The 15,638-nt window shown below is 36.2% G+C and overlaps 1 protein-coding gene and 1 non-coding gene across 2 annotated transcripts in view; both read left to right on the top strand.

The window, feature by feature from the left end:
* LRP5 (LDL receptor related protein 5) overlaps positions 1 to 15,638 on the top strand; it is a 124,395-nt gene that overhangs the window by 68,741 nt on the left and 40,016 nt on the right. The window contains exons 6-7 of the mRNA XM_026668180.2: positions 4,640 to 5,036; positions 6,052 to 6,223. Of these exons, the coding sequence (XP_026523965.1) occupies positions 4,640 to 5,036; positions 6,052 to 6,223 (569 nt within the window). The remainder of the gene's footprint in view (positions 1 to 4,639; positions 5,037 to 6,051; positions 6,224 to 15,638) is intronic.
* Positions 10,072 to 10,160, top strand: TRNAY-GUA (transfer RNA tyrosine (anticodon GUA)). The gene is given in 2 exon segments: positions 10,072 to 10,108; positions 10,125 to 10,160. It is a non-coding gene; the product is annotated as a tRNA-Tyr (tRNA).

The raw sequence follows: 15,638 nt of genomic DNA, 5'->3' as shown, positions 1-15,638 counted from the left end.
TGAAACTTAAATGCTACATGCAACTATCCTTAATAAACTATTAACTTTAAGAGTGCTTCATTTGAAGAGCTCATGAAGCTATTGCAGAAGATAGTGGCTTGCTAAAAAGCTACATAGTGCAGTATAAAGCAGAACATTGGATATCAGACCAAGATTCGTTCTTCATTTCATTTATGAATATGGGGTTATGGGTTGAGGTTTGATCTACCCATGCAAAACAAATGATATAATTTGAAGAGAGTTAACTGCACCAATCCAAATCCAGCAGATAGATAAATTGCAACTTTAATGCTCACCTCTTGAGTAGAAAAATGACTAACAGGGACCAGGAGAGTTTGAACTAGGCAGGAAGAGAGAGAGGTAGGAAGAGAGAGAGAGGCAGTTCTTGCTTGCAATTCATATCTCCTTCAGAAACATTCAGATGTGGAATTTGTCCATGTGCTCTGAAATGTATTATCCATCATAATAAGGACAGCTATAACCCAACAAAGCAGCTTTCTGGCAACCAGTTAAGAGGCATGAGGGTAGGAAAAAGAGCAGCTAAGATGCCAGTTGTTGCTGCTTAAATATTAATCTAATATTAACTACAGGAATACTGACTAAATAAGTTGCACCTTGAAGAATTAATTCAGGCCAGTTCTTTCCCATGGTCTAGAGTCTAGACCAGCGGTCCCCAACTTTTTCTTCACCACGGACCCTCTGTAAATATCTTTTGTGGTTGGAGATAACAGAACACCACATAGAATTTAAACCTGAAGTATTCCTACTGGGAATAATTAAAGGGAAATTTAGCAAACAAATCCAATACATCATATTGCATATAATAACAGCAGCAAGGATAGTTTTCACGCAGAGTTGGAAATTAGAAAACATACCATCCAAAGAGGTGTTAATAAAAATATATTAGAATGTGCTGAGATGGATAAACTTGCAATAGAACTAAAAGGGTAAGGAGGAATCAGAGTATTATGCGGTATGGGATAAATAGTACAAGTGTATAGAACATAGGAATAAGGATTAATGTATAGAAATAAATGTAAATATATGTAATATTGATGACACAATACTGTTAACAATGTAAATAGAGATGTGTAATTTTGAAAATAAATAAATATATTTTGTGGCTATGGACCATAGCCACGGAGACATAACTTAACTCAAGATTTAAATCATAACATATCTTCAATTATTTACAGAATCCCTATACGATGGATGACATTACAAAACCCCACCCCCAGTGGTTCGTGGACCACAGGTTGAGAACCACTGGTCTACACTAATACTAATAATTTAACAAAGCATAACAAAATAATGAAATAATAAGTATAATAAGTAATACTAATGCAAGAAAAAGCAAATATGTGAAGAAACAGGTTTATGTTTCTTCAGCAACAGACCGAAATCTGTGATCATGCGCAGTTTCAATCTGTGCTTGCCGCTGGAGCGCCCCGAGCCGGCTGCTTTCGGGGCTAAGCCACCCCGTAGAGGTGGTGAAGAGGGGGGAGACTGCCAGCAGGGTCGAGGAGAGTCGCATCTCTCCTCCCCAGCTAGCCATTACTCCCTTTCCCGAAGGCGGTTGCAGCGGTGGTCAGAAATGGCCACCTCAAAGAAGAACTCGACCGGAAAAGAATGTGCAGGAGGAAGATAAGAGAAAGTTTTGGTTGACCGGGTTAAACTGCAAAAGCAACAACGTAAGGTACCCTGGAATTTAAACTATAAAAAAAATAGCATTGTTCCCAAAGAAGACTGAAGCGGTGAATGAGAGAGGGAAGGGAAAGGATTTGGGTTTTTTTTTTTTCTTCCCTATACTGACAACTAAGAGATTTAAGCAAGAAACTGGCAAAAATCCACTTTGACATTAACAGGTATTTAAGCTGAAAATAAAATGTCAAAGGGATAATAAAGATTTCTGGATTCTCAAAAAATTTTAAAAGAAAGAAAAAAACAAAAGGGTGGGATCTGGAAAAATGGAGGAGACCACCTGGAAGTGAAAGGAATTAACAGTGAAACTTTAACAAGATTCCTAAAAGATACATTTTAACTGAAACTTTGTAACAAGATAAAGAGAACCCCAGGAAGAGAAAGTGGAAAAAAGAAGCAAGAAGAAACAGCTTTGGATTATTTGGATTACTTGGTGATTTTTGGATTTTTGGCTATTGGATCTAAAAGACTAAAATTAATCGGGTGGTTTAAAAGTTTTTAAAATGGTATCACTCTTGGAAGAATTGAGAATGGAACTTAAAAAAACAAAGAAGATGCACAAGAAGGAAGAGGTTCTTTTGGCTTCGTATTTCAATATTTAGAAATGGAGATCCTGAACTATGAGAAACAACAAGAAATGCCTGTAGAACAAGAAGGGTGGGATAAAGAAGAAACCATCTTCAATGCCCAAGTATTTCTATGTGGGGAAAAGAAAGGAAAGGGGGGGAAAGAGAGTGGAAAATTTAAGATTTGAAAAAACAACCCCAAAAAAGAATAGTTTGAAAAGTAATTACAACATTAGGAAGAAACAGAAGAGAGAATTATAGAAGAGAGAATCAGAATTAGAGAGAGAAGGGGTCAAAAAGGGAAGGAAGAAGAGGGGGAAGAGGGAAAAGAAAAGAAATTATAAAGGACAGAAACAGGACATAGAGAAACAGGGAAAATGTACAAGGATTAAGGGTATAAGCCTATTTAGAAGGCACAGAGATAATGGGCGAAAACTTAATTGAAAGGGGGATTCTGCAAGAGTACATAAGAGTATTGTTATATTAGAAATAGAAATGAACTTTGAAAATATGAAACAAGTGTGATTAAAATGATAGATAAAATACTGATTATAATGTAATGGAATTTTTAATAAATAAATGAAATAAAGACAATGAGAGAATGAAATTAGGAAAGGAGGGGAACATTTTAATTATTATAAATGTGTTATAAAAATTTAAGTGAAGAGAAATATGAAAGAAACATGAAAAAATTATGGAAATATTATAAGTGTTCCTAGCAGTATGATTCCCTATTGAAAAGAAATGTTAAAAATGTCAAAGATTATAACTAACAAGCTTTTGAGAGGGCTTAATACTCTGATATCTTGAAGAGCAGATTCTGAAAATGATTTATGAAGGTGTTTTTGTCATATAGCAGTAATATTTCCCTCAGGTTCATAAAAATCCTTTCAGTGTGAATATTCGTGCCCAGTATTAGCCAAAAAAAAGGCAAACATTTTAAAACTATTTTTTGAAACATTTTTTCCATGCTTCTTTTTATTTTAATAAGAGCAATCTTTACATATTCAGCTATACTATATAATAGCTACAGATCCCACTCTTACTCTTTAAAATGGTATTGTTTAATTTATCTCAATAGTAAAATATCTAGTACAATTCAGATGTCATTAAACGTATGAGTCCTCCAATATTCTAGTTGAAAAAAAAAAGTGGGATGGGAAGGAATTTCGGATACACAGCCAATTAGCCTGAATAATCAAGTACAAGTAGGGATCTAGACTGAAATTGGGCTTTGATCCTAGTTTTAGCAATAGTATGCAACTTTGTTCAACATTTTAAGCTTAGTTTTGTCTAATAGCTATTTCCTATCCTCTGAGAACTTGACCATGGTTAGTAGTTCAGAAAGATGTCATTTTGACACATGATATTAGAACTTCAGTTTTAAAGACAATATTAGGACTACAATGGCAACTATCAATGCTTTTATACAAATCTACAATGAAATATGCAGAGTTCTGTTTGCTCTCATAAACACATTAGAAGTTTCTGTCTTTATGGCTACTATTTAGGATTTAGAAGAAATATAATACAAGAAACAGGCACTGAAAGCATTAGAAGTTTGCATCGTGTTCAGAGAACACAGCCTTTAGAACAATGCATATAATATTTTAAAGAATTTGATTATTCAGTGTTATTTTGGTGCTTGACTATAGGTGGACTGCAAAATGTGAATTAATGGCTTTTCATCCTCATAGCTTATAACCTCAATAGAGGCATATCTACTGTGTGTTAATTCCTCAGAAGCAAGGACAGAAAAGGGGCATTTGAATTCATACCCTGGATGACTCTGTCAGAAGTATCTGTTGCCTCTTACATTCCAATTCCAAAAACAGACTGGCTCCTCAAGCAGCTCTGTATGCGCACCCCTGTTTTCCATTTCATCTTTTCCATTATCTTACACAGTCCTGTCTTGCTTTTTGGACATACAAAAATGAGTGCTGCATTTGCCTGGTGCATCTTCCATAATTGGAGATGCATTGCAATTGGCGATGGGGATTGAGATGACTATTCCTGTGAACTGTAAGATCAGGAATCACACAACCTGCTATCATGATGATCTCTCAGATGGAGAAAAGTCCCAGGGAGCGTATCTTCATACAAGGAGTTGTACTTAGGAAATGTATATTTTTAGTTGTATCAGTAGAAGCAGAAATTTCTGTTGTCCACGTTCTTCCTAAAACATTATTGCCATTGGAGGAAAAAATTGTGATCTTCCTTCACAACCAGATTGCCTTTTTCTACGCAATACATTTCATAATGTAAAGTTAATCGGAAAACTAGAAATTGAATTTCATAAGCAATAATTTAACCGTGTGGCGCAAGGAAAGAACTGTTTACTGGTAGTTTACTGATTACTACTTTTTTCCTAGGTGCTGAGGAAGTTCTCTTGCTCGCTAGAAGAACAGATTTACGAAGAATTTCCCTGGACATGCCAGACTTCACAGATGTTATTCTGCAAATAGACAATATTAGACATGCTATTGCAATTGATTATGACCCTGTTGAGGGCTACATATATTGGACAGATGATGATGTCAGAGCTATTCGCCGGGCATTTCTTGATGGATCTGGAGCCCAGACTCTAGTAACAACAGAGATAAATCATCCTGATGGCATTGCAGTAGATTGGGTGGGTAGGAATTTGTATTGGACTGATACTGGTACAGATCGGATTGAAGTTACACGTTTGAATGGGACCTCAAGAAAGATCCTTATTTCAGAAAACTTAGATGAACCTAGAGCAATAGTGCTCAATCCTGTGATGGGGTAAGTCTTGCAAGTATTTGTTAAAACTTTAAAACATTAAAACTATGATGGTTGGTCTGCCTTTGCATTTCTATACTATGGAACATTTACAGGTAGTCCTTGTAGAGCCGTGGTGGTGAAGTGGTTTGAATGCAATATTGTCACTGGCTCAAGATTTACTCAGCCTTCTGTCTTTCTGACATTGGAAAAATGAGGACCCTGATTGTTGGGGGCAATATGCTGACTCTGTAAACTGCTTAGAGAAATCAGTAAAGCACTATGAAGCGGTATATAAGCCTTATTACTATTGCTATTGCTTGACTTAACAACCACAATTGGGACTGGAATTTCCATTGTAAATTGTTGCAGTCATAAGTCAGATCCAATTTTATAGCAATTTTTTTTACAATGGTTGTTAAGCAAATCATTTGATCATTAAGCAAATCCAGCATCCCTAATGAGCATTCCCCCCCCTCCACTGTAAATCAGCTAAAAATGATCACATGATCCAGAACCCAGTTGCCAAGAACCCAAATTGCAACCATGTAACCATAGGGGTGGTGTGATGATTGTAAGAGTAAGTGTAGGTAATGTCACTTTTTGTAAGGCTATTGTGATTTTGAACCTTTGTTAAATGAACAGTCATAAATTGAGGATCACTTGTACTTTAAAAATATTACCTTTTTCATCATACGACGAAAAGGCAGTGTAATAGAGTATGTTTTCTCAACTGCATATTCATTATTAGTATTTAGTAAATTTGGAATATACAACCATCAGCCTATTTATTCTAGGTAACAAAGTCCATGATTTTTAAGTAAAAAATTTCCTTTCTCGTTTAAAGTGTTATTCCTTATAATATTATTATCCTTTTGTATATCTCACAAACTTGAAATCTTTGAATGAATCTTTCTCTTTAGTGCCAGTTCATGGAAAAGCATCTTGCTGAAAAGCACGCCTTAAAAATGCAATAATAGATTTGATAGAATACTTGCATATCAGAATTAACACTGCTGTTGTTCTCCTTCCACAAAAGTTATATGTATTGGACAGACTGGGGTGAAAACCCAAAGATTGAGTCTGCTTATCTGGATGGGACTGAAAGGAAAGTGCTGGTGAATACTTCTCTAGGATGGCCTAATGGTTTGGCATTGGATCTTGAGGAAAACAAACTTTATTGGGGAGATGCAAAGACTGACAAAATTGAGGTAAGTGAGATTTTTTTTCAGATAACTGCAGTTCTGTTCCAGAGAAAACGTATTGATTTGTTTTCCTGGTTTTTTTTTGGAAACATTGCATTTACCAGAGATAGTTTCTGAAGAAAAGTTTGGGAGAAAAAAACCCCCAACCCCAGCATAAGAGTTTGTATTTCACTTTAAAAGGATCCAGCCTGTCCTGACTCAACTGAGACCGAGGGGTGCCTTTTGTCCAGGCAAATACAGAGCTGCACTGTCAGAAGGCCAAGAAGTAGAGAAATATTAGAGCTGGGCTATTAAAATAAATCAATTTATTGAAAGTTAGGTCTGGAATTCATTATCAAATGACAAACATGGAGAAACCTATTTAAAACAAATAATATTCTCCTTCAGAATTCCCAGAAGAGAATTGTATTGCAGTTTAATTCTGTCTGGGTAATTTATGCATCATGCTGGAAATTGTGTTACGTTCAAGGCTTGCTGACTTTATACAATAAAAATAACGAAATCCAGAAAATATATGATGTAAATCTTCAGGTTGGGAGTATTAATCTTGATCCTGAGATACTGAAAGGACATATTTCTTTGTGCAGTTACCACAGTGTGTTTTCTAAGGCAGACTACTTTTTTAAATGCCAGAAACTTTAGGACGTGTTGACAGAATAAAAATCAGAATTCAAAGAGACCAGGCAAGATCTTTGGTGTGGATGCTCAAGTTGGCCATTTGCTCTGTGCTGTGACTTACCAACTATACTTCTTAAGCACTGTGTTATTTCCTTGGCAAAAATGTAGGAGAACGTATAATAGGTTGTATAATAATGTACTTCAATTAATTGCATGTTGCATTTTTAGCTGTCCATTGTTCCAGAAAACCAACCTTTTTGTTCCCTCGAGGGGGAGAAACCTACCCAGCCCCTCTCCCAGGCAGGAAAATACTGCTAGATACATAGAAGTGCGTTCCTTAATTATGTGTGTAAAACTTCACATGGCAGAAACAGCAGTTATTCATTCTTGGCAGAAACGTTCCCATCTGCAGCATTCAGCTGTAGATACAAAGGCCTCAGTCACTTCACAAGCCGTTTATATCCTAAAGAAACCATTTGGTGAGCCTTGTCAAACGTTGCGTGACAACAGCCTTTGGGGCTTTCACTGCAAATTTGGCACCCTGTGGTAACATTGTTCCCAGCTCTTAAAAGTTTTTTTTCTCCTAACTTGGTTTGGCAGCATGTTTGAAAGGTGGGAGAGAGAGGAGAGAGAGCAAAAAATTGTAGCAGGTTTTATAGAGAGGTATATGGGGAAGTATCTTGGATTCGGGAGGTGCAGCTGATTTGAAGTGAATGGCGCAAAAGTAAATTGAAAGAAAACTTGAGATTCTATCAGAAAATAGTACATTTCAGGAACAAATTAACGTGGATTACAAGATTCCAGCTGAAGGAAAAGCAAAGAGCCGCTGACATCTGCCTGCAAAATTGCCTAATTCTCTTTCAAAACCAGTTTTGTGGGTTGTCTTGTCAACATTTGCTTAATGACTCTGTGTAATTGCATAATTAAAAAATGTTGACCTATTTGTCTACTTTTAGAAGTGTTTTCCTGATTTAAATTGCTGTAAAACAACGTAGTTAAAAGATAAAATGTAACCTATAGAATCACTACTCCCCCCCCCAACACACACACACACACACACACACACACACACACACACACACAGAAGCTTTGTGATTATTTTCTTCAGAATAAATTCAGAATTTGCACCCAGACATTCTCTAAAGTATTGTGCTGTGATAAACAGTGTCTGTGAGGCATAACAGGGGTCACTAGTGTCAGACTCTTCACCTCTATCTGCAAACCCAACAAACTCATTGATCCTTCTGACAACCTGATTCTTCCTATTTTTTTCCTCCCTATAGTTATTTGATGGATATTGAAGAAACAAAGCCTTTGCTGTATTTCAGGACAGGCTTTCAAAGTAATGACTTTTATAGGGAAATATTTTTTATTCTAGGTAATTTCTACATATGATATTTAAAATGGCGCTTTTAATCTCCAGCTCAGGTTTGAAGAATTTCTTTCAACCTTGTAAAGAATAAAAGGATCTTCTGGCATGGTTACTTTTACATAGGTAAAATACAAAACAGTCCAGAATTTTAGAACATGTTAATATCTCAAAATTTAATTGTATTTTTTGTGTCTTAATTTTGTTTTACATTTTTTGGGGGGGAAAATCCTGATCAAAATCTTACTCAAAAATTGAGTCGCAGGACAAATTCACTCTCCCATCTCTTGTCTTTAATTCCCAAAACTAAATTTCTTTGAGGCTGAAAGAGTACTAACAAGGAAAGTGAATGTGAGCGGCTTCCTTTATTTGATATTTTAAATACATATTATATGGTATTTTTAATTTGTTGAAATATTTCTTTAGGATCTATAAATAACTAGCTCTTTTCTTACATAAGTAAACCAACTCATACGTCCCTGAGCTTTTAAAAAGAATTGCTGAAAAAGTGCTGTTTAAACTTAAAATTAATGGTGAATTCTTTATTCCGCATCAAAATAAACTTTCTATTTTTTTAAAAATGGGGCAGGGAAGAAGAGGCGGTTGGGAGCCTTGAATAGAGTAACTGACCTTTGACCCATCAGGAGGCTATGTCAGAAGTAAAGCAGTTGCCTTCCCACAGTCAAAGGACAAATGGACGTTGATCATCCTGAATAGTATTGAGTAGCCTGACTTTCAGGGAACCAATTAAAGGACCGCTGTGGCTTGCAACAATACAGTTTCTATACAAGTTTGAAATTCTTCTGATTTTCTTCTTCTGATTGAAATAGAATGTTGGCTTTTTGTCATTTCTTACACATTTGGATCATATTACATAGAAACATTACCATAGAAATATTTAGAACCAACCTTCCACTTAATGTGACTGAAGCTTTGGTGATGCATACATATATCTCACCAAAATCCTTTCCTTAGTGATTATCGTGCTGAATCTTTTGATCTTTCAACATGCTTTGGATTGAGTGGGGGGAGGAAGAGCAGTGGCATGGAACTGGAGAAGAACCCTGATTGTTGGGGGCAACAATCCTGTGCCCATGGGAGTAAAAAAATATTTTTTTTGTGCATAAAGATGGGGACGGGTGCAACTAGAACACATCTTGTCTTATCATCTTGAAAAGTAAGCTTATTAAGAGGAAATCTATTAAAAATGAAGGAATTACAGAGAGACCACTGCACAAAGACAATTGACATGAATTCAAGACTTACAATCAGAGTACTGAAAAAATTATCAGCATTACTAACTATGATCTGTTTATTCTGGGTGCCTCAGTAGACTACAGGAAGACAAATGTTCTAATCCAGAAACAGGGAAGAGAGATCTGGGAAATTTTGAGCATCTTGTGGAAGACTATTGAACAATGTATTTGTGATCAGTTGGTTAAGAATGTCATAGTCACAAGAGCCAGAATGGCTTTTATTACGAGTAAGTGATGCTAGATTAACCTTACCTCTATTTTTGACAGAATCACCAGCTTAATAGATCAGGAGATGCTGCAGACATAATCTCAGCAATGCATTTGATAAAGTCTCCGATCATATGTAGCTTAATAAATTGGTAAAATATGAGCTAGATTATACAATATAAGACAGTACTTCTGAATGCCTCAATATCAGTTTGGAGAATAGTGCTAAGCGGACTGCCACAGGGAGTTCTGTCTTGGCCTTATGCTGTTTAAGATTCTTATTAATGACCTGGATGGAAAGATTGAGGAGGTAATTACCAGATTTGTGAATAATATGAAACTAGGAGGAGTGGCTAATTCTTTAGAAGAGAAAGAGAATTGGGAGGAGGGGGAAAAAAGGCATCCCTTTGATAGCTCAGCTGGTAGAGCAGAGGACTGTAGAATTGCTTGTACTGAAATCCTTAGGTCGCTGGTTCAATTCCGGCTCGAAGGAAGCTTTTTATTCTCCCCTTTATCATCATTTCTAAAGTTGCCATTCATCCTTTGAGAGAAACAAATTGTGATCTTGCTTTAAGAGCCAGTTTAGTCTCGAGTTTAAAGCACCAGGCTAGAAAGAGGGAGATCATGAGTTCTAGTCTTGCTTTAGCCATGAAAGTCAGCAGGAACAAATGTAAGATCCTACATCTTAAAAGGAAAAAAAAATATGAAAGGCTCAGTATAGTATAGTGAGACTTGACTTGACAGTAGTAGAAGTAACTACTGGGTATTTTGTTAGATCATAAATTGAACATAAGACAGTTTAATAGATAAATGCAACTTTTTAAAAGTTAAAAAGTTAAAAACTCAGGTGTTTAGTTATAGGTTTGGTGGACAAAGTGGTTTAGTAATGAGACTTCTGAAAGAATTCTTAGTTGTTGATTGCAAACTTAAAGTAAATAATTGTTCCATCCCATCCTGCTTTATTCAATCCTATCTCAAATGCTCTGTTGATTTTTGGGCATCAATTTCGAAAAATAAGAAGAGGTTCAGAATAAGATGGTGAGGTCAACCAGGAGACCAGAAACGAAGATCCTATGAAGAGAAAGGAATTCTATGAATGTCCTAATGTCAAGATCTGCTCTTCTTTGTTGTAGAGTGCAGGACATGGAATAGTGGGTTTAAGTTATGGGAAGGCAGATTTCAATTGAATTTTAGCAATTGGTTGATAACTGAAAGAACTTGATGATGGAACCAATTATCCAGAGAGGTGGCAGGTTCAATGGATTCAGTCAGGTGCCTGTTTGGAATGCTATAATGTGAATTGCTATACCAATCAGGGAACTGGACTCTAAATTGCCCCTTTCAAAGGCACAATTCTATATATTGTCAGGGGTGAGGAAGAGACAAATAATAGCCGATGCACTGCGCAAAGCATGCAGTTTATATTCTTGTGCCAGGTGTTATGTCCCAAATACGTCATCTCATTTGTGCAATGATGCTGATGCACACATCTTATTTTGTTATCATTATAGCTTTGTGAGTCTTGGAGTGGGGGTGCATTTTCCACTATTTTAGAAAAAAGACCTAAGCATTGTTTTCTTCATCATGGATGTTTTGAAGAATACATACAAATGTAAGAAATTGAATGTTTGAAAGTTGAAGCAGCATGTGAAAAAAATGATTTGAATCTCTTCAGGAGTAATGTATGTTTATGCAAAGCACTATTTTCTGATTAATTCCACTCTGTTGGTTACTTGGCCTTAATTTGAAAATTTACTACAGGTATAACTGCCCACATTACCTATGTTCTTTAGGTATATTTAGGTTCTGAAATCTGATAGAATTCTGTTTGTCTTACTACTCAGATTTATTTTTAACAGAGTGTTGTCCACTTCCAGGTGGAATATATATCATTTCTTCTAGTTTAGAATATATAACAGTGATCCATTTAGTTTTTTAAGAGCCCTGGTGGCACAGTGATTAAAATACAGTATGCAGGTTTGATTCTCACCAGCTCAAGATTGACTCAGCCTTCTGTTCTTCCAAGGTTGATAAAACGAGGACCCAAGTTATTGGGGGCAATATCCAAATAATGCTTAGAAATTGTAATCTGCACAGAGAATGCTGTAAAGTGCTATGGGGCAGTGTGTAAGCCTAAATGCTATTGCTGTCCTGATTTTATACAATTTAGGTATTTCATGTAATGTGAGATTAAATGATACTGAATTGTTTTTCTTTTCTCCAAACCCGTACCTAGAGCAACATCAAGTAAAAATGTTGTAAGAAACATTTTCCTCACCGTGGTTACCAGTGAATAATTTTTCCCTTTCATTTTAAATAACTCGGGAAACTCACCTCAGTGGTTTGGTTTTGCTCTGTTTAATTTCATTTCTTACATGCTCAGTCTGCATGTGGTTGAACTGCCTGGAAAAAAAAGTGTCTTCAGGATATGCTCTTAGCCATTGCATGTGAGCAATTATATAGTGGATACTCTCTGGATTTTAGGTGGCCTTGATAGCTTCAGTGTCACAATGTGTGATCCCATTTGGGGAAAAAGAGCTGATTAGAACGTAGGTGTGCTTGCTCAGCATTAACTTAAAGAGAAATATTTAAGTCTTGTTCAATTGATATTCAGCAACTAGCAGCTATATTAAAGGGTGTGTTCAGCTTTTTATATTAGTGTCGTGAGGAGACATCTGTCACTCAAAAAAGGGAAGGGTTACTTCTATCATTGATTGACTAGAGTCATCCTGTGGGAAAGCATGCTAACTTATTTTAAACTATGGGTGACCCTTGCCTCCTTTTTTTGTGAGCAATAAAGATATAAGGGGGGGCAAAGGGGGTTTAGCAGAACCCCCACAGCTATCTGCGTCCTTCATTGGTAGAAGTGGCTTTCACTTGAACTTGCATTTGACAAGCATGTTCTGTCTCATTCAGAAGGATCCTTCAAAAGCAACTAATTGAAATGCTTGCACCCCTTCATTCCTTTTCCAAGTCTTTCCCGCCAGGCACATGGCCCCAGATTTGCTTAAACTTCAGGGCAAGTAGCATTCACAGTTAATGAGGGTCGAGGGTGGGGGAAAGGAACAGACCATGCAGATTTGCCTTTTAAAAAAAAAAAGTCTGTGGGAAAGGGTTTTTTAAAGTTCTCCTACTCAACCCCTTTTGCCAATGTCTGAGAATCTAGTAGTGCTAAGAAAGAAGCCGGCTGCTGTTCCCTGCCAAACTTTTTGTTGCACACTTGTTAGAAATTCTATTTGTCTTTTCTAGTCCTTGACTTCATGAAATGAAACACAAATCAGGTCCCCAGAATGAAAGGTTGCATGTCTGCCTTGTGGCATTTGGAATGAAACTATTCACTGCCTGGATGACTATAAATAGAAAGCCAGTAGCTGCCTAATTCTCCACTTTGAGGTTCTTGCAAAGAAGCTCTCTTTCCTGATGAAGGGTGACTTTTGATAGAAAACTTGGCAAGGAATTCTTATCCTTGCACTTCTAGGTAGGGCAGCGTTTTCTCTAACAAAGGTGTATTCTTGGACCCATAGCAAGATATACCTTCTCATCTGTAGAATTGCATGTGAAATTTGAATGCAGAACAAACACCATTCTTTCTGCATCCTGAAAGATTTCTTTGGCTTTCCTCCAACTGTCGGCTCCTTTTTAACTTGTATTCATTCCTCGGCAAGAAGACTAAATTAGTGGTGCAGAGGGGTGATTCCCCCCCAAGAATTCTGAGGGACAGAACAAGAATTGTCATTGGTTTTTTTTGTTTTGTTTTTGAAAGCATGATAGGAGATTTTATTCTTCCAACAGACTTCTGAAGTTGCCGACGTAAAAATCCAATAGCTTACTGTTGCAGTTCTTCAGGCAAGTTGTTTGGTTGATTTGGCCATTATGAATGCCTAAAAATGCTGTGTTGTCCTTTTATGCAAAGCGCTGTCAGCCGTCTTTCTCCTCCCCTTCTAGTCCTTTCTAAAGGAACGGGGAGGAGGAAGAGACAAAGGGAGTTTCTGCCATACTTCCAATAGTTTGGATGGGCATACATGAGCAGAAGTGGTCAATAAATCATCTGTCTGAGCAGGCACTTTTTAAAACTGTCCCACGTCACTATTGTTTCTGAGTTGTGAAAGCAAGAATTGAAGCCCACTTTGAAGTTTTCTGTGGGATTAATTGCAGTCTGAACAGTTTTTGTTAGGTTTTTTTTTTTTGGGTTGCTTATTACGGAGGCATAGTTTGTACTCTACTCTAGACGTCATTGTTTCTATGACTCATATTTGTTGCTGCTGATCATAATTTTTAAAATTTGATTCTGCCTACCCTTTCCTTTAAAAAATTAGGGGCAATTTTTTAAATATGATTCTAAGTTTTGCACTCAGGTTGCTAAAGGAAAGAGTGGAAAACATTTTAACCTAAATTTTGTTATTCCAAGTCTTATATTTCTCTCTCCCCTCCCTCCAGTTCCTTTGTTGCTTGAACATTTGCATGAGAAAACAGCGCAAGGGGCAATGTTAATTTTCAATTGATGCCACCAACTTTTTAATCGGGGCTACTTTTCAGTTTTTATGATGAGTCGTTGTTATGTCTGCATGCTGATTTCATTGTGATGGTCCATATGTTTTGCTTGTCACTGTTTATGGTAAGGCTTCCTTTACCTAAGAGCACCCTGCTGCCCTTTTGCATTGGCTGTGCCTAGAGGTAGCCCTGCTCTTCCCTTTCTAACTAACATTCCCCTGGGAGCCTGTTGTGAACTATTGAACACATTGAATCTTTTGTCAGTTTTCATCTTGCTTTAATCTTGGGTGCTTTTGTCCAATACTCCCAATTTTACAAGGGTGTTGTAAACATCCATCCATAGATGTAAAATTTGTCTTCCATTACTCACAGCTTTGTTCTGTTCATGATGACTAGATATTTTTCTTAAAATTTCCTCTTAGTTAAATTCTATTCATGGTTATATCGGCATATGTATTTGGTCTTGGCAAATTATCCTCTGGACACATTGATATTTTTGTTTACCAAAGATCATCATGGTATATTTTGCTAAAGTATATTTGCTTTCTTAGCTATAAGTAGCTGCACTTTTGTATTATATTGTTATTGTATTATTTGCTATTCAGTACTAGCTGATAGAAAATTAATATTTACTGGTATTCATTTCCAGCAGGTAATTGTAAAACATAATTTTTTTAGCAAATGATACAATTCTTATTTTACTTTACAGAATTGTCTAACTAACTTTGCATATTTCCTGCAACAGTTTCCCATAAAAATGTTGTCCTTTAAGTATAATTTATGTGCAGATCAATCATGTACAAGTTAGAAATAGAAAATATTACAGTATTGATTTTTGCTAATAACAGAATGCTCCCTATTAGTTTATTTATACTTAACACTCCTATACTACATTTATGTGGAATGTCTAGATGTAAATGAATGGATTCATAATCTTATTCTACATTCATTTAAATCAGTCTTTTAGAATTTGTTCTCCATATAGATGATTTATACTACAATTCTACTATCCAGAGATAGCATGAGGGATTCTGATAATGCCTTTCATAGCTTAATCATGAAAGCCAGCTGGGTGACTTTGGACCAGTCACTCTCCCTTAGTCTAACCCACCTCACTGGGTTGTTGTTGTGGGGCAAATAGGAGAAAGGAGTATTAGTATGTTTCCTATCTTGAGTTGTATATAAAAACAAAGGTGGGATAAAAATCAAATAAGTTAATACTATCTCCATTTGAAATACTGCATTTCATCTAAAGCCAAATATTACTCAGATCATTAAATGAAAGCTAAGTCTGTACATTTTATCTTCAATATAAAACAAATTGAGGATGAAAATAATAAAATATTTTGTTCTAATTTTCAACCAAGTTAGTCTGATGTAGAAGGCAAAAAATTCAAATTCAGAATGGGCAGGTTTTTTATGGAATTGTTTTGCTTGTTGATCCATGCAATAACCTTTTTACAACTGTTTTTCTCTTTAA

The sequence above is a fragment of the Notechis scutatus genome, chromosome 1, assembly GCF_049901735.1.
Source record: "Notechis scutatus isolate UNSWTSFEM ecotype Mainland chromosome 1, rNotScu1.2, whole genome shotgun sequence".
NCBI classification, from domain to species: domain Eukaryota; kingdom Metazoa; phylum Chordata; class Lepidosauria; order Squamata; family Elapidae; genus Notechis; species Notechis scutatus.
Note: the sequence above shows the minus strand (reverse complement) of the source record. Positions and strands in the feature narration are given on the sequence as shown.